General features: G+C 43.4%; 1 protein-coding gene across 2 annotated transcripts in view; it reads right to left on the bottom strand.

Moving 5' to 3' along the window:
• Window positions 1-484: 484 nt before the first annotated feature.
• Window positions 485-21,100, bottom strand: part of ARHGAP26 (Rho GTPase activating protein 26) — a 309,239-nt gene continuing 288,623 nt past the window's right edge. The window contains exons 21-23 of one of the 2 annotated variants that reach the window (XM_074960514.1): window positions 19,074-19,184; window positions 12,751-12,842; window positions 485-2,936 (exon numbers count right to left, since the gene is read on the bottom strand). In XM_074960514.1, the coding sequence (XP_074816615.1) occupies window positions 2,848-2,936; window positions 12,751-12,842; window positions 19,074-19,184 (292 nt within the window). In that variant the 3' untranslated portion in view covers window positions 485-2,847. The remainder of the gene's footprint in view (window positions 2,937-12,750; window positions 12,843-19,073; window positions 19,185-21,100) is intronic. The other variant, XM_074960515.1, reaches the window with a different exon arrangement.

The raw sequence follows: 21,100 nt of genomic DNA, 5'->3' as shown, positions 1-21,100 counted from the left end.
TACTTTTCCTGACAATCTAACCAGTCCTGTCCAAAGAGGGTATGATCTTATCTATCAATTTATTCACAAGCAGTCACACTGTGTAGCTCACAAGTATGACACTAAAGTAACCCAGAATTGTATCAATGGCTTCTAAAAGTCAATCAGTGAATAATAAGAGAGAGCTTTAGCTAAGTAACCCTTGTACCTGGCTTCTTCTTTTTTTTTTTTTTTAATTTGGATATGCTGGAAATCTGTCCCTTCCTCCTCTGTACAGGCCTGTCAATCACTTGTTTTTCATCCTTAACATTCCATTATCTTCCTTCAACAATTTCTAGCCTTTTAATTATTTTTTTGATGAAGGAAAGGCAAGCAAACTGCCACGAAGCTAAGATATATTTTCTCCCATCTCTGTCACATATAGATGTAAGCAAAGAAAGCCCTTAGTTTGGTTCCACTTTGCGGTTCTTCCGCCCCCGCCCCGCCCCCCCCCCCCCCCCCCCCGGCTCTCCTGCTGGTAATAGCTCACCTTTCCTGGTCACTCTTGTTGCAGTCTGTATGGTAACACCCATTGTTTCATGTTCTCTGTGTATATAAAATCTCCCCACTGTATTTTCCACTGAATTCATCCGATGAAGTGAGCTGTAGCTCACGAAAGCTTATGCTCAAATAAATTTGTTAGTCTCTAAGGTATCACAAGTACTCCTTTTCTTTTTATGGATACAGACTAACACAGCTGCTACTCTGAAACCCACAAAGGTGTGTGTGCGTGCGCATTATCTCTCTCTCCCACACACATACGTGCCTATCTTTTATGTATAGTATATATTAGATTGTCTCCTTCCAACACCAAAGTCTAGGAAGTTTAATTAATGTAAATTAAATTAAAAAGTGAGCAAAAACTCAATCCAGCTGGCTGGCAGAGTCGGTGACAAAATAAAGGAAAAGGTCAACATATTTAAAGGTTAGGTTGTGTGCCTGTGTGCTTTTCCCTGTAAATTGGTTTCAAATATCCATGGAACATGAAGCTCATAACAGCTCCGCTACAAATATCAAACAGAACTTTCCCTCATAATATTTCAAATTATCCTATTTACATATGATTTTTTCCAACAATAAAAAGTGAAACATACAGCAATTCAAGCACTCATGTTCTTAAAAAAAATAATTAAAAAAGAAAATAAATCCCATCTCTGCGTGATCACGTGATGGGTAGACAAATAATTCTTCCTGCCAAGACGCCAGCTTTTCTCATGATTTTCTATTATAAAATGTTGTAGCACTTGACAAAATATCAGGAAAGTTTGACTTTTCTTTTTTTTTTAAAATATAATCTGAGCTGTGCTAAGGACTATGCAAAAAAAACTTTCTTGAGAACAATACAAGACTGGAGTGACTCTATCCCAAACCAGGTACTCAACAGAGGAGGCTTCAAGACTTTCTAAGGGAAGAGCGGAGGGGTGAAATAAAAACCACTGGAAGGACTAACTGTTTGTTTTCCTTAGAATTTCAATTGGCTACATGAACAATAAATGCTTATATAGCTACAGAAGATTTACTTTGTATAATCAGTACTGCACGGACTTTGCATCACCAGACTATATGCTAGGCTGCAAGCAAAGACGCCATCTATAAAAGCAACTGCAGTGAATGGCAAATTTAACCAAAATTAACGGAAGAGTGGCCCGGTCATTCAATAAGCATGGATTCCTCGCTCTACAATGTGCACTGGTAAGTGATGATACGAATCAGCAAGTCACACAAAACAAGTGGTATTTATCATGAGCTGCATCTTGCCTTCCAGGAAGGAAATGCTGGCTGCACAGATCACAGACGTTTACCCAGCATAAATCTAAATCTAAAAAAAAAAGTTATGAAAGGTTTGGTCCAAAATTTTCTCTCCTCCATTGTGCTGATGCTCATCAGAGCGCTGAAAATTCACAGCTGATCCTGCGCTCACCCCACAGAGATCATTCAACTTCTTTTGTTTTTGCTTTCACCATCAGAAAACAATGGCATTTTAAAAAATATAAAATACTAAGTAAATAGGGCTATCATCAGCACCAGGATATGGGAATAATCGGTGTGTTGCGTTTGTCGAGACTGGACTGAATCCTGTCAAGGATGGCTCAGGGCTGTGCAAACTGCTGCTGCAGAAATGGTTAGTGGTTTGATGTATGTAAACAGTACCTTAACCTCTCCCCTTCTCACAGCTATATGAGAGAGAGACTGCTTTGCTGTTAGCCAATAAGAGATCAATTATGGCTGATTCAACAAGGAGGGGAGAATTTGTGAGCAAGAAATGGCAACAGCCTCCTCGCTCCCATGTAATCTCCTCCCTACAATGTGAAATGGTGGCTTAAGGTCCAAACTACATACCCTGGATTTGTGCAAATAGTACTCAGATAAGCAGTTCCACTGAAGTCTAGGTTGATGTCAGTGGGGCTACTCATTCAAATCAAGGGTTTGCAGAATAGGGCCCTGAAAGGGGTATTAACATTCCTTTTTAAGCTCCTGCACTTCGCCGTTTCTCCTTTCATTGATACAATGGCTCAACGAAAGGAACAAAGTTGAGTACATGGGAGCAGTGGCTGTAGGAATCACACACCTTTACTAGAAGTTGGAAGAGTTGAATGACCTCCTCGGAGCCTCTGACCGCCCCTTCTGCAGTATATTTGCACACACCACAATAGATCACCGAAGGAGACATATACATTATCATTCATATAAACATTAATTTCAATAGGAATCGGAAAGTCCTTCACCCTGCATTTCACGGTGGCAAAGAGCAAATGATCTACAACACTCTAATCAGCAGTTGTCATGGATACCATGTAAAGCTCAGCAGTGTTGCTTCTGTGCCCAAAGTTATAGGAACTCCACGTAGTTTTCAGGGATTAGTCCTGTCTTCCCATTCAGGGTTCCTTCCAACCAGCCAGGCTCCTGAGATGGATGAACTGAGGAGAAACAGAAGGATATTAATATCAACCTAACAAGGGACATTTTCTAGTGGAAAGGAAAGAACAACATTTTCACCCACAACCAATTGCATTCATTTATGGCAAGTTTTGAATTTTCCTATACAGCAGCAAAGAGAAAGTAGCCTCCCTTCTCCTTGTTGTGGTTTGAAGCTCTCTGGGATAATGGTGACAATGAGCTATTCTCCTGCATTTGCATTAGAGATCAGTGCTGGAATCACAACACCTCTCCGCCACACAGGAGAAATGCAAATTTCTGCTGTAACTGTCAGGAACCTGGGGCCACCAACTTCAGATGCATTATCCCAGGGATTCACTTGTATCCTATTTTCAAAGTCTCTTATTCATTTTCCTCTGTCTCCAGAGCCTGGGGTGTAAAGCATCTGCTTAGCGGCCTCCCTTCTCCCCCTGCAGCTGATTGATCAAAAAACCCCACTCCATTTCCCCTGCTTTTCAGATCCTGGGGCTGCTTCTCCTTTTCCCATCCCTACATATTCCCAAATTCAAACTGCCGAGCACTAGAACCTCAGGTCTGAAATGCCTTCTTTCCCCAGTTTTTCCCCTCTAGATCCTTAGGTTTATAATTTCTCCCGTTTCCCCTCTCACTGGATCCAGCTGTCTAAAATGGCTTCTCCTCTCCCTTCCCTCCCTGCAGACCTCACGGTATACACACCTGCTTTCCCCCTCTCTCTTTGGGCCCCAATGTCTAAAACCATTTCCCCTACTTTGTCCCTCTAGATCCTGTGGTCTAAAACTTCCACCTCTTCTCTCTCCCGTCCTATGCTGTGGTCTTAAAAACTCCTTCTCCCTCTTCTGTCCACTCAGATCCTGGGGTCTAGAACTCTTCCTGTGTCCACCCTTCCTAGCCTTGCCTTGGCTTGCTTTTTGTTGTGCATGTGTTTTTTTAACATGGCATGAAGAAATTATATCTCTGTTTGGGGAAACCATTGTGATGACGAGAGGATTATATAAGCCTGGTCACAGGCCCTGGCCAACAGAAAGAAGGAAGGAAGAATTATGAAGGAGCTATTGCTGTCTGTGTACTGATAATATAAAAGCCACTTAAAGCAGAGAACTGGGCCTTGCTGTCTTTTTTTAAAGATTGTTTTAATTACATGAACTAATTTTCTAAAGAAGCTGAGAAATTAAAGCTCTTTCACACTCTGCTGTGTGCATTAACATGACTTCCTGGGCTTGGTTTAGAGAAGCACTCCCTCCTCCAAGTTCTGCACTGAATACAGACTCAGGGACAAAGAGCCAAGCACCCTGGTAAAGAACAAGTTTCCCAGTAATGATCAGGGGGTGTGGGTTTTTGGGGGGGTAGGTGGCGGGGGAGAATATTTTCGATATGACAATGGACTCAAAATACCCCCAACTCTTGAGCTAGGACTTATTTGAAGTTCAAATAATGTGGTTAGCCACATTGTCATATGATTCTGCACTTCCGGATCTGGGCCTAACTAGCCTCCATAAGAAAAAATACTAGCATTTTCTAGCAAGGAATCAAAACCCAGCAGTATCACTTCTGTAAAACGAGACATTCTGAGCAGCTCCTGTAGGATGCTAGAGTATTTTATCTTCATAGTCACATTACACTAGGATGTGGAACAAATTATTGAGAAAGTGCTTATTTTATCAACAAGGGTTAACCTGATGCAAGCACAAAAGTATTCCATGCTCTGACATGGTAAATTATCAGATGGCGACAGCCAATCAACATTTCAGATTTATCTGAATTTCCTGGCTTTGATCTTTCCAGTAACTTGGTTTCTGGGGAGAATTCCAAAGAGAAAATGGGCCACCACAAAAGGAAGAAAAACTCCTGCCTACTCCCTCCTACCCAAACTCTGTTCCAAACCTTCCTCCTCAGTTCTGTTCTAGTTGCAGATAATCTTAATAATCTCTCCCTGAACAACATACAGCTATCCTGCCTGCTTGAAATCTCAGTTCACTTAAACCCTTCCTAAATCTTCAAACAAAGCCCAGACACCTCTCCAATTACCCAAAGCCCTTCCAGTTGCCTATAAAGGCTGCTCTTTGCCCACCAGTGCCCCCTGTGGTCTACGCTCAGCACTACTTAGAGGGACACCTTGTAGGGAGACATACTTATTGGGATGCAGGAGGAGGAGGGAAAAAAACCAGGTAGCTCAGCATCATTGTTTAACTGGGGTTGAATGGGTCACTGAATCCTTCTCGTACAGTGTCTACTTGTCTTTAGGGCACGTAATGCTGTCACTTTAAGAGATGCCTGGACCCCTTGCAATTTTGTGTTAAAAGTAGGGCTGGCAAGCAATTAAAAAAATTAATCGCGTGCTTAATTGCATTGTTAAATAATAATAGAATATAACTTATTTAAATATTTTGGATGTTTTGTATATTTTCAAATATATTGATTTCAATTACAACACAGAATACAAAGTGTACAGTGCTCACTTTATATTTATTTTTGATTACAACTATTTGCACTGTAAAAGACCCCAAAAGAAATAGTATTTTTCAATTCACTTAATACAAGTACTATCATGCATCTCTTTATCATGAAAGTTGAACTTACAAATGTAGAATTATGTACAAAAAAACTGCATTAAAAAATAAAACAATGTAAAATTTTAGAGCCTGCAAGTCCACTCAGTCCTACCGCAGCCAATCGCTCAGACAAACAAGTTTGTTTACATTTGCAGAAGATAACGCTGCCTGCTTCTTGTTTACAATGTCACCTGAAAGTGAGAACAGGCATTCTCGTGGCACTGTTGTAGCCGGTGCCGCAAGATATTTACATGCCAGATGTGCTAAAGATTGATATGTCCCTTCATGCTTCAACCACCATTCCAGAGCATATTCATCTATGCTGATGGCAGGTTCTGCTCAATAACGATCCAAAGCAGAGTGGACTGACGCATGTTCATTTTCATTATCTGAGTCAGATGCCTTGCAATATCGGCTTCAAAGGTGCCATGCAAATGCCTGTTCTCACTTTCTGGTGACATTGTAAATAAGAAGAGGGCAGCATTATCTCCTGTAAATGTAAACACACTTGTTTGTCCTAGCGATTGGCTGAACAAGGAGTAGGACTGAGAGGACTTGTAGGCTCTGAAGTTTTATTTAACTGTACTCAAAAACAAAACAATGTAACAAAAAAAATCTACATTTGTAAGTTGCACTTTCATGACAGAGATTTCACTACAGTACTTATATGAGGTGAACTGAAAAATACTATTTCTTTTATCATTTTTACAGTGAAAATATTTGTAATAATAAATAATGTACACTTTGATTTCAATTACAACACAGAATAAAATATATATGAAAATGTAGAAAAGCATCCAAAATATGTAATAAATTTCCATTGGTATTCTATTGTTTAACAGCGTGATTTAAAACTGCGATTAATCGCAATTCATTTTTTGAGTTAATCGCATGAGTTAACTGCGATTAGTCAACAGCCCGAGATAAAAGACAATGTTTCGACAAAAATTAGACTGTCAGCTTCTCTGGATAGGAGCATTTTACAGCCTCCACAGCACTGTAGCAATGCCACCGCAGCGGCAGTGACTACATAGTTCCTGAAACTGGAATGATAGTTTTCTGTCAGATGGGAAAGAGTGATGTGGGTTTGAATATACTCCATACTCTTTCCTCTGCCTTTCCCACACTGCTCTGGAAAATGATTTGAAGTTACACCAGAGTTCAAGCAGAATCAGAATGGAAATTTTTTTGGAATCAGAAGAAACTCACTTTCCCATTGAAACAATAAGCATTTTGCTTAAATATTAAACATCACAGTTCTTCTGATTATTAAACCAGCAGAACAATGAAGCCATGGACACAGAAGATCTGTGGTTCCATCCAGACATTTATTTTTCTAAACAAAATCACTGTTGCCTCTAACAGTATAAAAAAAGCCAAAAGATGGAAGTCATGCAACTCATTTAGGGACTTCAGTTAGGCAAGCCAATATGTGGCATGAGAATGTGCCTTTTGTATATAGCGTGCTTGTTCCTTGTTTATTATTAGACTCACATTAGCTGTCTATGGAAACTGATACCTATTGGAGATGGGAGTGACTCAAAAACTGTAAGTTCAAAACACACATCAAACTTTGGGAGAGTTCAGAGATGGATCAGAGCTTTGTAGCTTGGTTCCAGCTCTAGGGCATACATCTATATCTGTATGTAAATGTGTACATGCCACAAAGAACATTAAGAAGACCAAATGTCAGAGATAGTAAGCTGGCTTTAAGGGCCACTTTCAGTTTTATTCACACTAAAACTTTACCTGTGCTGTGTCCCATGTTGAAGCTCTCCCCCATTCATGTGCATTTATTTTCCCCTCATCTGGCTTCCCATCTTTTTGTTTTTTTATATTGTCAGACACTACAGCGAGCAGCTTGGGAAAAGAAATGTACTTGACCAGAGTCCCAGAAGGGCATAGCTTCACCATGGGATTCGTTGTAGGCTAATTTTTAGATGGAATAAAATTGACCATGCCCATTAAAGCTGATTAGATACCAGTTTCCTATCTGTGGCACTAGGTCTTCTGTATTGATCGTGTGTCACAAATGGCATCCCTTTTCAGCAACGTGTCTATCTCCAGCAACCACCTAGGAAACACTCATCCCTCCTTAGAAACTTTTGAAATTGTGACTGAGGGAGCATATATTGTATGTGAATAAGGGCTTCTCACTACCTGTGTTTGCAAATGGTTGCACTGAGCAGAATCAGTCCAGCTGCTGTGTATGCGGTTTTTCCCCACAGCGAGGGTTTGCACAATCTTCAAATTCTAGGTCTCAGTAAATGGGCTCAAGATAATACTTTTATTGAAAGTCACATGGGTTCCAGGTACTACTCTTCTCTTCCTTTAAAAATGACTAACATTCCTGAAAGAGACATTAATTTCTTTCCCAATGCTGTCTGATAAAGCATGACACATACAGTAGATGCTAGAGAGCATCTTAACAGCGTTTTCTCCCCACTACTGTATAAAATGAGAATACAAATAGAACACAACTTTTCCACATTCACAGCATACAAATCACAGCATCTGGCAGCAGCAATTCAGATGGTTTTTAGGTTAATTTAAAGGGACATACGCTAAAAATATGGCCAACATTTTTAAACGTGTGCTTAAAATTAATCACCTACGGGTCAATTTACATAAGTGCTGAGTACCCACAACTCCTGTTGTAGACCACATGGTCTGTGGATGTTCAGCAGCCCTGGAAAACAGGCCCTAAGTCTCTATTTAGGCACCTAACTTTAGAAAATCAAGTTTGAATGTTACGTTTAATAAAACTATTGACCACATTTCCTAAACTGTGTTACTAATACTTGATAGATAATGGTTCTTAACCTCTCTTTCATAACAAGACTCCCCCGCTTCTCCCTCCAGGACTTTCCTTCTGTCTAGCTGGGAAACCTCATATTTAGCACTATGATAAATGCACAGGGCTGCAAACCCCCTGATTCCTATTTGCAAGCCTCAGGGTGGGAACCCATGCTTTAGATTATTAAAATGTAAGAATTATTAAAATTCTTTCCATGCACATCTTGAAACATTTACCATAGACAGGAAGGACGGTCCAGTGGTTAGGGCCCTAGTCTAACACCCCAGAAACCCGGGTTCAATTCAGTGCTCCACCAGACATCCTGCGTCACCTTGGGGATAACTGAGGCACAGAAAGGCTAATATGAGTTCCTTACCTCACAGCTGCATTGTGAGGATAAATACAATAAAGATTCTAAGTGTTCTGAGAAATGCAGGGAAGCTTGCACTGCAACTGCTGCAAAAGACAAGTTAAATCCAAAGAAAAAACTGTCTACCTTCAAAAGATTATTTGAAAACATTGCTATTAATATTAGGTTTCCCAAAAACTTCATTATCACAAGAACTAAAACTGGGCCATCATCAACCAGATAGTGTCTATTTAATTTCCTTCCCAGTGACAATGTGTTTTATATCTGTTAGAGTTATTAGGAAAACACTAAGTGATTAGGGAATTCTGTGTGTGATTTTTCTTGAATGATCCATCAATTTTTATCTAGCAAGCGCCGGATATTTAAATCAACCTTGTACCTGTTAAATTGCTGCCCTTTGTCAAAAGCTCAAAGAGGGGACTCTGCTAATTAACAAGAAGGGGACAAAAAGAGAACGTGGCAGCTGCTTCCAAAGTGACAACACACAAAAATAAAGTCCAAGCCAGTCTGGGAAGTGGTGGAAAATCCTTTCCATATAAGGCAACTATATCCAAGAAAATATTGAAGAATTCCATTGAGCATAATATTTTTGTCCCTTTTTCTTGATGGATGAAACACACAATCTATGTTTCTTAGGAACAACTCCCAGAAACAAACTGATTTCTGTCTACCTACCCCAAGTCTCACCAATGTGTAGAAGAAAAAGGACATGCATAATACAATTCAGAATAAGACACTCATTTCCCCCTTTTCATCTGATGCACGGACCATTATAGCAATATCATAGTGCAGCTCTGGTACAATATGCAAAAGCTAATCTGTCTCTGTCACATTCACCTAGAAAGCTGCTCAGGAATCACTAGCTTTTGCTGCTTCTGCATCTGGGCCTTGATTACCTTGAACTTCCTTACAAAGGAGGTTTATTTAGGAGACCCAAGATGTGGAAAGGGGAACAAAAACAGCATCAGACATGGGACAATGCACTCATGCACAGACAAAGTATGACTAGGGTGACCATATTTCCCTATGTTGAACATGGGGCACCTGGTAAAACTGCTCATATTCAAGCGAGTTCAATGGCAATCGGTCAGAACTATGCAGTACAAACGTTCACATTAACATCAGCTTGACTGAGCCCCTGTTAAAAAGAAATACTGCGTAGTTGGATTCTTTTTATTTACCTTCTTATCTTTAAGGCTTTAGGGTTCATACAGGGAGGGATGGCACACACACCCCTAGACCTCCCCACACATGGGGAAAGGTGACACACACACACTCCCATATATCTCTCTCACACAGGAGGGGTGACCGACCGACCTGACCCTCTCTGCCGGGTGCTCTCCGCCCTCCATGCCTGGTTGGGCCCCTGGAACAGACCCGTGTCTTCTGGTACCTGGCGCCCCACTTTCCCAAGGCAACACTGGGGGGGCATGCAGCATCACATGCCCCGTCTCCCCAAACTTCTGCCAGGGTTCACACCAGAATGTGGCCAGCAGCAGGCTTTCAGCACTGTGTGGGAGGGAAGGGGTGGGAGCTGCTTCCAGGTGCAGGGGAGTGGGGTGGGAAGGGATGACCTGGCCTGTGTCTTTGCAGAGCTCATCTCTTCTTCTCCCCATCCCTGTGTGTCTGGAAGCAGCTTGTCCCTTCCTGCCCACACAGTGTCAAAAGGCAGCTAATACCTCCAGGCTGCTGCTGGCCACCGACATAACCCAGCTGCCTCCTGTCCCCTGGCTACAGAGCTGGCAGGAAGGGGTTAAGCCCTAAGAATGCATTGTGCACCAGGGCCCAGGGAACCTGACTGCAGGGTAGGGTTGCTAACCCTCCCGGATTGGCCTGAGCCCCCTCCTACACCCAAACTGCCTCCTAGAGCCTGCACCACGAACCCCTTCCCGCACTACTGCCCCAGGTCAGAACCCCCTCCCGCACCCTAACTCCCTCCCAGAGCCTGCACCCCAACCCCCTGCCCCAGCCCTGAGCCCCCTCCCGCACTTCAAACCCATTGGCCCCAGCCTGGAGACCCCTCCTGCACTCCAAGCCCCTCATCCCCAGCCCCATCCCAGAGCCTGCACACTCTCCCACACCCCAACCCCCTGCCCCAGCCCGGTGAAAGTGATTGAGGGTGAGAGAGAGTGAGCAATGGGGGGGGGGGGAAATAGAGTGAGCGGGGGAAGGGCAGGGGCATGGCCTCAGGGAGGGGGTGGGGCAGCAGGCGGGTCAAGGGTTATTGGGTTTGTGTGATTAAAAAGTGGGCAACCCTACTGTAGGGGCTTCAGCGAACCCACCCAGCCAGAGAGGTGGCTCAGCAGGGAAGGGTGCCTAGGGGACGGAGCAGCCCCACGCTCCCTGGGGGTAGGGCCCAGGGCGTGGGAGGGAGGTGAAGAGGGTGCTAAGCTGCTGCTTCGGGGGCTGCTGTAGAGCCTGCAGATTCGCAGTGTGAACAGGCTGGAAATTGCTTTCCCCCCACCACTGCAGAGCTTAGCTGAGGGGCGGAGAGGCTTCCCCGTACCAGCGCTGTGGGGGGCTTTGGCACATGCAGGGCTCGGCTCCTCGTGGCCAGAGCCCGGGCCAGAGTGTCTTGGGCTTTCCCAGGGAGCTGTCCCAGCCAGAGGCAGTGGGGGAAGGAACGAGCCTGCTGGCCAGGCTGTTGGTGAGCTGAGCGCTCCAACCAGGGGCTGGTTCTCCGCACAGTGCTGGGAGTGGGACATGCTCTGCCGAGGGCGGCATAGCTAGTGGGGGGGAGGCGGGGAATGGGATATGGAGGAGCAGCAGGGCTGGGGGGGCAAAGGGGCGAAGCAGGGAGAGGACAGCCAGAGGGGAGCACATAAAGGGCCGATGGGTGGGCAGCAGAGGCGACACATAACTGGCCGCCGTCTGACGCCTGCCGGCACTCACCAGCCAATGCAGCTCATAGCACACAGCCAGCCCCGGCTGGAAATGGGATGGGGGGGTGGAGCCCTGCTGGCCGAGAGCTGGTACGCAGCAGGGGCTGCGCTGACAGACCAGCCGGGGGACCGGCTGGCCCTGCGCACTGCATCTTTGCCCCTGTACCAGCCTCGCACACCCACCCACATCGTCGGCCACTGGACCTCCCCCCCACTCACCGCTGGTGGGAGGGCGGCTGGCAAGCAGGGATCCGGCCAGCAGCAGGACCTGCCAGTACTGATGTGGGGGGAGACAGAAAATACGGGACAACTTGTCCGTTTTTAAGAAGAAGTTGGGACACCTGCAGGAGGGCTTAAATATGGGACTGTCCCTTTAAAAACGGGATGTCTGGTCATCCTAAGTAGAACATACTGAAATATGCTTAACTCCATTCCTCGGTGTATTGGCAAGTATCTTTTACCTGCATATATACAGGAAATAATATACCTATCAGCAACTAGCAAGAACACATTGCATTCGAAGAGGAAAGCAACTCAAAAACAGTATTGGTTTTCAGATTGAGAGAGAACCCATTAGCTTGGTTTTCGCCCATGTATCGTTGCAATGGGGTGAATGGTGCTCCCATGCTAAACATTACATTAAGTTTTTACTTATTAAAGATCAAAGGACACATTCCATGTTCCTAAACATAGCCGTGGGGATCGCTGCAACCCCTCCACTTAATTCTCACCCATACATGTATACAAGGTGATGATGCCAGCCTGTTCTCCACTGAAAGCATGATCACATCCTGTAATTTCCCTCCATTTTCAATGCATGTGTTGACTATCTGGTACTAACCAAAGGCAATGGTGGTAGTTTGTTATAATGAAACCTGTATGATGGAAGATTATAAACTTCCAGCATTGTCCTTCTCGCTGCTTCTCCTCTCCACTTGTACTTCCCCAACAATTCTCCTTCCCTCAAAAGGCTCAGTCCTGATGAGTGCTGAGCACTTCCTCTGAGGTGTGGAGCACCCTTAACTCCCACCCATACAAAATCAGCAGCAGTGGGTTTTCAGCACCTCTGAAAATCAAACCTCTTCCTCTCCTTAACATCATCTCTGTAAAACCTTTCTTCTTCTTTGTAGCTTTCAACGGTCTCTCTCTCCTGCTTCTCCCTCTGTGAAGCATTTTGTATTACGTTACACTGTCCACGCTTGGGAGTTGAAGACTCACCATTATCAAATACGATGCCTGCTGTGAAGGAGAGCTCTGAGTCATGTTCTGCTTTGCAAGCATACAAGGCTCTGGCTTTCCGGAATGGTGAGCTGTGAAAACAGAAAGAGAATGTATTCGACATAAAAAAGGAAAATCTCTATTAAAAATATAACACAATTTCTGTCCCCACTCTCTTGGGGAAATTTTTGAGGAAGATGCCAAATAGCAGGGCTCAGGGTGAAAAGGTTACCCAGGGTCAGGGAAGAAAAAATTCAAAATATTTCCAATGAAGTCAAGCTCTCTCAGAGATATCACTTCCTCCAGAGTCCCATTTCACCATATTGGAAATTTCAGTGAGAGCAAAACTGAAGCATTGACGAACAGGGCATGTACAGAATTGCCCAACACACTGAGCAGCACTAAATCAGAGGTTACTGGAAGAGTTTCCTGTCCATTAAAGGGGAGAATTAAATAAGGCCAGAGTAAATTGGAAATATTTTGTGAGTCACTGAAAAGAAATGTCTATCTAAAAACCTAGTTCCTACTTGGGGCAGACAGGCAGGCAGCATTAGTAGTCACTTACTGACACTGTAAATCAGTCAGGGCAGTTTGTTTTTAACATTTACCCAAAAAATATTTTATAGTTCATTTCTAGCTGTATCTACAGTGTTCTACTTCCTGAAAACAACTCTGCACCCACAGATGAGCACTTCAGAAACAGAACAATAAGTAGCTTTTGTTAATAATTTGTTGCTCTTTTTCAGAACCCACCACCTGCGGGTCTCAAAACCCTTTACAAACATTAAACTTCAAAAACTTTCTCTGTATTACCTCCACTTTGCAGTGGGGTAAACTGTAATGTAATGTAAAGTCCATTTATTCATGTCTGAATACTGGTGACCTCATAACAGAATTTTCAGAAGCATTCTTAATTCATGGCTAACTTTGCACACTCAGCAGATGACCTTCCCATTACCTGCCGCACACAGTCTATTGATCTCCTCACTGGTCGTTCCCTACTATGACGACCCACCACCATTCCATCCATGATAGCTTTCTCAAGGTTATTTTCATCTCTATGCCTGACGTGACTTAAGTACGTAAGTTAATTTCCAGACAACAGGTCTGCTTTTCTCCAACATTTAATCTTTTTTGCCATCCAGGAAGTACGTAGAAATCTTCACCAGGATGGCATCTCAGAGGCTTTAATTTTCCTCTTATCAGCAGCACTTGTTTCTCAGAAGTCACATCCATAAGTTGCTATGGAAACAAATAAGCTTTTCACCAGTTGAATCTCCAGGGGAAACTGAGGCAGAAAGCATTTGCATCCAAAAGCCAACCAGCAATTCCCTAGTAAAGCAGGGAACAGAATGCAGGAGTCTCTGGCTCTTGCTTCAATCAGCAGACCACAACATAAACTGAGTTATCTCAGATTTCTAGTCAGTGGGGAAGAGTTAGCCCACCCTTCCACTTCTGTCCTAAGGTCAAACAAGACTGATCAGTAGGAAATAGGACAAACTAGGATTTATTGTTGTATTTTAAGCAGACTAGAGTATATTTTATGTAGCGTATTTTGCAGTTTTGGAAATAAGGAACCTGGGAGATCCCTCCCATTTCAGTGAGACAATCATACAGGAAGCTGCATGCTGACATTGCCTCAGATGGAAAACCCACCAGAAAAATGGAAGCCTCCTTCCTGAATTGGGAGCCCTGGAAGGCAGAAAGCTTGTAACGTTGGTTTGGCTATATGCGTCAGCCTTGGAAATGGAATGTTTGTGACCTGTCCAGTTCCTTACTGGGACTCTCAGTCCAAGATATTTGGGCTGTGCCTCATACAGATACCAGAGGCAGCACAGACTTGCCAAGGAGACGTCAAGATTTTGGCTCTCAAGCCAATCAACTGCTTCCAAAGCAGTATGAAAATTCTGAACTGATATCAGTAGATTCAAACAACAATGCCTTATTGAACTGAGTTCAGTGCTCTTTTTATGAGCATGACTTTAAATGCCTACATCGCTTTGGCATTTAGACTTGAACTTCTTGTCATCCCCTGCCCCCCCCCCCCGCCCTGCCTCCAATCCCCAGGGGATTTATTTACATTGCCTGAACAGATCAGAATGTATTCCTACCTCAGTTGATCATGGAAGCCACAAAGACCCAACCTGACTGCTCTTCTCTTTGGGAAGTTGATGCTCTGTGTTCCCTAACCTTGACAATGTTCTCGATACATATAGTGTAACCTGAAAGCCAGGGCTCTGTGGTCAGGATTTGGGGAGTCTGGACTGCGGAGGGAGTGTCCTTCATTTTCTTGGGCTTCCTCTTGCCACTGAAAGACTGAACCACTCCAAACAGGATTGTCACTTGCCTTTTCATTATGTTTCATCACATGTTGAAAATAGTTCCAGCTCCCTCAAAGGGAAAACTGAGGCAGGGTGCATAGTGCCATGGTGGGCCACAAGAGGGTGCTGTGGAAGCCAGTCTGATACAGTCTTCAAGGTCACTTCCTGCAAGATTCCCGATTATGAGGCCCTGACATTTGTATCATCTAATAAATATGAGTCATTGTACTACTCCTGGCTATTATCACGATCAATGCCTTTATGAACACTCTGGGAACCCAGAACAGACTTAAGGGTAACTTTTCCTGTAGATAGTGGCAATTTCCATAGGTGAACTTGATTTGGACAATTAATTGACCTTTAAATATTCATGGTAAATAGGCCCAATGGCCTGTGATGGGATGTTAGATGGGGTAGGATCTGAGTTACTACAGAGAATTCTTCCCTGGGTATCTGGCTGGTGAATCTTGCCCATATGCTCAGGATTCAGCTGATCACCATATTTGGGATCGGGAAGTAATTTTCCTCCAGGTGGGCCTGACCCACCACTTTGTTTGTATCTGAAGTGTGGAGGGCGAGCGGTAGGGCATGGCCAAACCCTGGAGGCTCATGCACAAGTCTGAATAGTCTCCACTGTTTTGTCTTACTTTTACCAGCAGAGCAGTGGTTTGTAGCAAGGGGAAGAAAGTGTGTTAACCTGACATAAGTGATTGGAAAGCAAGATAAGTGGATAGTACAAAATCCTGAAAAATGCATAGGCAACCATGTAAATATAACCTCTCTCCATCAGTACCATTAGGACAGGACTTCTGATCTGTCATGCAAGGACTAATTGTAATCTGTAATCTAAACGTGGAATATTTGGAAGTTCAAATGCAGCTAATCTAATTCCTCACAGGGCAAACAGACTTTCTTTGAAACAACAAATCTTTTACATGAGCATTTTTTAAAAAATTAGGTCACTTTCCTTTCCAGGAGCTCGTTCATCAAAAAAAAAAAACTAACTTTTCTGTTAGTACCATTTTCATTCAATATAAATAGGAAACCAAAACAAGCTTACTAACATCCCAAAGAACCCCTTGCTCCTTCACCAAACAACAATAACAACAAATAAAGAGCAGTAAGAAGTAGGGTTTATTTCTCTCATGAGGGGTTCATAATCATCTCTCCCACCACAACATTCTGAGGTTTGCTTTGGGATTTTGAGTTTTTTCAAAAGCAAATCTTGGTTGAACCGGTCTGTTTTCTCCAGCTTCTGACTTGAAACAATCAGATGGCCCAAATTTGCTCAAATTGGTCATGGATTCACCCGGACGTTTTGCAAGCCTCTTCAGTAAACCTGGTGTGGCAAGGCACCTTCTCGGTCTCACCAGCCTCCGTTGCTTTTAGCCTTGGTGAGACGGGCTTGGGTAAAACAGTCCCCCTTGGCTGCACAGGGACAGTCCGTTCCTTCTCTTCACCAGTCTTTTGGGCTTGTTTTTCTCCCTTATGGGAGGGAATGCAGCCTCCCCTCCTGGTGAGGCTTGCTGTCTCGCTGATCCTAACCTACTGACAGCATGACTCCTTCTCTCTCTCTCCCTCTTCTCCCAACAGGGGAGGGTTTAAAAAGGTCTCAGGCAGCAGTTAGTTGGAATCAGCTGATCCTAATTGACCTCAAGTAACTCCCTCTCAGCTGATCCTAATTGATTCTCTGGCAATCCCTTCTCAGCTGAACCTGATTGACCTGTAGTTATCCCTCCTCAGTTGATAGGGGGAGGAGGGCCTTTTAACCTTCTGGGACTGTTTTCTACCCCACCCTTGCAGCTGTCTGTCCTGAGTTTATCACACTGGTCAAATTCATAACAAAATCTCAGACCGGGAAAGTTTCATGTGGCTTTGTGATTTCATGGACACGCTTTGGCACAGCTCCAAAGATGACATGTTTCCAAGTTTTCCCATCCAGTCCAATTGGCTGTCAAGGGTGGGGAGTGGCACGGTTAGACAAACACAAACTAAAGGGGTTACATCTCTACCATTCAGGAGCCAAGTAGGACTCACTCAGCATGCAAAGCTTTGTGGAGATCATATAATTAAAACAAAGGAATTTTCTAGGCAACTGCCCTGAATTATTTAAGCTGTTGCTATTCTTGTAAATAAACTCCACTGCTTGGTCCCCTTTAGGCCTCCAACCACTTTTTTTTGTCCTCACAGCAACCTCAGTGCAAGTTGCTACTATCAGGACTGTGCCATTTCTGCTGCTGCTGTGCCCGTCAAGGAGATAAAAAAAGCTTAGATCCTTCTGATCACTCATTTTTAATTTCTGCCTCCAAGCATGGCATAGGGCCAGGAAAGCACTCAATGGAGTTTTCCCAATGTGCCCTTGTACAATTTATAGAACGAGGGAGTCGTCCTCTCAGAAGAGTTAGACAGGAGTTAAATATGGCATTTGTAAGTTGTGGGTGAGGTAGTTTTCAATTTTGTCATATAAGGAGCAGGACCCAGGTTCTGCCTCTCTTCCTGCTGCTCTGCAACATTTATGCACTAATGAATACTAATTAAAGGACGGGAAAAAAGCAAAGATAATTCCACTTAGGCTGGTCTTAAAGGAATTAATATGTTTTTTATTGCATTTTTTATGATCCACTTGAAGAGAAGGGGCCTGTTCAGAGGGCAGCTTTCTGGAGGTCAGACTGAAAATCATCAGAGGACGGTTATTGCCACCTCTGGGTTATATACTGCAGCAGTGCAGTTGCCAGAGATGGGCTGGGGCGCTGCCTACTAATGAGTGTTAGATATTAAGGCATCAGTGCTACCCTACAGTCCAGCACACCAAAGCAGATGGGAAGCCTGGTTAACCAAATCACCTTGAATAAACTAGTACAGGGAGAGTAGGCAGGGAAAAGGGAGTGTGGAACAGGTGACAGATCTGTAAGACAAACTGACTGCCTCTAACTCCCATACCAATCATAAGGGGGACAAATATATCAATGATGTTGTATCCAATTTCATTTCTTTTACAAGGTGAATAGTCTTTGCATTCCCCCACATCCCATAATATGATACATATTCAGTACAAAGGTTTATGTTGAAGACAGGCACATTCCTGCCATACAGTGCATGTTTCTTCAATGCAAGATAAACTAATCACAGCAGCCAGTTAGAATACTCCAAGTTCTCAGGGCTACAGGAGATGGCACGGCGCAAAACAAGAATGCGCTAGGAAAATGAGTATTTTCGCAGTTGAGACCATGCAGCAGTTTCCAGGACTTAGATGCACCATGATGCTGGGCACTTTAGGAATAACCTAGGTAGAGCATTATATAATACTATATTCTTCCACCTCAAAGGGTAAGATTTTTAAACCTTCCTTTAGGGGGTGTCCCCAACTTCCAGGAGCAATTTATTTCATGTGGCGTCTAACTACCTGAGATGCAGACACAATAAGACAGTATGTCTATATTACATAGTTCCATTCAGTAAAATTGCAGGTGTGAAAAGGGAGATTGGGCTGGGGAAAAAAAAAATCAAGGCCCATAGTATTTAACAATTCTTAGTTATGCCGTGCAACACTCTTGTGAGGTTAGTACATTTCTCACCTGTTGTAGAAATGGTAAAATGAGGTTCAGGTAAGTTAAGGGATTTGGCAAAAGTCACACAGCAAGACAACTGTAGCAGTGGGAATAAGACTTAGGGGTCATGGTTCCTAGCTGCCTGCTCTGATCACTGAGAAATTCTCCCCATGGTCTGCACCACTGTTGGGATGAGAGGAACACCTGATAGATAATTAACTGTTGTAAGGTCATCTCAAACCATTCCTCTTGGATCATGGGATGTTTGGACATTTCCTCTCTTGCTGCATGAAGGCAGCTGAAGACCAATGAAAGCTGGTAACTAAAATAACAAGCTAGACACCAAAGCTGGACTGCACTGGGGGAACTTGAACAAGACACACAGAAAAAAATAAAAATAAAAATATAATTGCAGAAGCAGCAACAGAAAACCAGAACAAACTCTGCAACAGACCTGATGGGGGATGAGTCGCTGGACGTAGAGGAGGTGGGCATAGGACTTGATGGCGCAGAGAACATGGGCCAGGACGGTGAAAGGGGTGATGTTGGGCTTGGATTCTGAGGGCTGCAAGACAGAATCAGATAACTTATCAACACACAACCATCACAAACAAACAAAACAGAGAAAGACATTTCAACGACATCCAATGAGAGTAGGTGCCTGGGGAATATTCACAGCATGAAACAAAGCTACAAAATGGAACACTGAGACCTTGGGAAACAGTTTCAAGGCCAGATCTGCATTTCTTTAGACAAAAAGGGTTGGACCTTGCAATTAATCCCTGCTCTATCATTCTTTTGCTGGCAAGCTTGCTGCTTTGTTGTACAGAACGACTACATTCTAGGTTACAGAGGTCATCTCACTGCACACAGCGGCTTTCTTTCCCCAGCTACTTACCTGCTTTGTTTTATCTCCCCCATTGTTGCGAGATTGCTGATCATATTTCTGGACATTAATGATGTCTGTAACCAGCCTTTCATTCCTCTTTTTAATTTTGGTGGTTGAGGTGTGCAAGTATGAAAGGCTATTCTCTGGGCTGCAATCCACAGTGCCCGAAAACAATTTCCTGTTTATATTTTTAACTAAATGGGCCTTACGCACTGGAAGCCTAGAGGAGTTCATTATCTGAAGGATGGCAGGGAAGTTCTTTCACTCTAGTAGCTGTCTGAAGAAAATTAATAAGGAAAAACCTCCAATAAATATGCCCCAAATCATGTAGCTTAGGTACCTACTATGAAAAAAGAAAGACCCTTCACTCCAACATGGACATGCCCACAACAGAACACATATTCCACACGCTCTCTGTGACTAACTCAGCTTGCTGACATGGACTCTTTCTCTGTTCTGAGAATGAATGAAAACCAAGTTTTAAGTATAACTTATTTTCTGAAATCAGCAAAAGGCTATTGAGGAAAGCAACAATGCCCTATCTAATGGGATTTCTGCCAGTGTAGGTAGAGGACCTATTACTCATAGTTGGCAGCTAAACACAACTGGTCTATAGCTGTCAAACTTATAAATGATCAGCAAGCCTCAGTTGGGACTCCAGCATGAACCAAGCTATCACGACGCAACTGGTTTCTGGGTGATGTAAATGGTTGATATGCATATAATAGAGTCTGCTCATTATTTTTGCAGTGCTTGCTTTGATTCTTTTCCTCTTCTACTGTAACTTTTCCGTTGCTTTTTTAATTGGCTTGCTTTAAACTTCACTCTTTTTCCTCCTCTGTATAAGAGAAATCAACTCAGTTAGCTCTGGAATTTATTAGATACTTTATTAGATACAGTACTTTTCCTTGAAGTATTAGTGTTGTAACAAAGAATAAAGTGGAACCACCTTACAGCAAATTCTGAGATAGTGAAACTCCTCTTATAGAGAAGTGGAGTAAAACTCCCTTAACTGTGCCTTTCAGGGGATCTAAGTATAAATGTAACAACCGCACTAAAAGAATGTGCACCATCTGAAGTCTCAATAATCTTCTAGCCTTCCAGTGTGTTTGGTGTCTGAACCATATTGTCTGTCTAATTTAGATTGTAATCCATGTTTGGTACAACACTGAGAACGCTACTGGCCCTCAACAAGCAGTACACAAAAATGCCAAGGTGGGTTACTTTGTAAAGATTGGTTTTATGCTTCAGCCCCCTGTGAGGAATCAAGTTCCTTGTTCCATTGGTCCTTGATACGCAGTGCAGGCTGCAAGCTAGAGAGGGTGCAGCCACTGACCTATAGGCAGCCACCAGTACTGTAGACACAGTACTTAAAGGGAAGTGGAGTAGAGGATTCAATGCTAAAATAACATGGCTGATGAGTCTTAAGAGATTAAATTTGTGTTTGAGGGAGAAAATGGCAAAATGGATCTGTCTCTTATGTTAAGAGACTCCCAGAGGTTGTTACTAAGCCTGTTTCCCCTTACTTTGGATTGCTATACCAAGGTGCACTGGATGAAGTTAGTAAGTTGTTCTGTTCTTTTGAGAATGGC

Source organism: Natator depressus, chromosome 8, assembly GCF_965152275.1.
Source record: "Natator depressus isolate rNatDep1 chromosome 8, rNatDep2.hap1, whole genome shotgun sequence".
Taxonomy (NCBI): domain Eukaryota; kingdom Metazoa; phylum Chordata; order Testudines; family Cheloniidae; genus Natator; species Natator depressus.
Note: the sequence above shows the minus strand (reverse complement) of the source record. Positions and strands in the feature narration are given on the sequence as shown.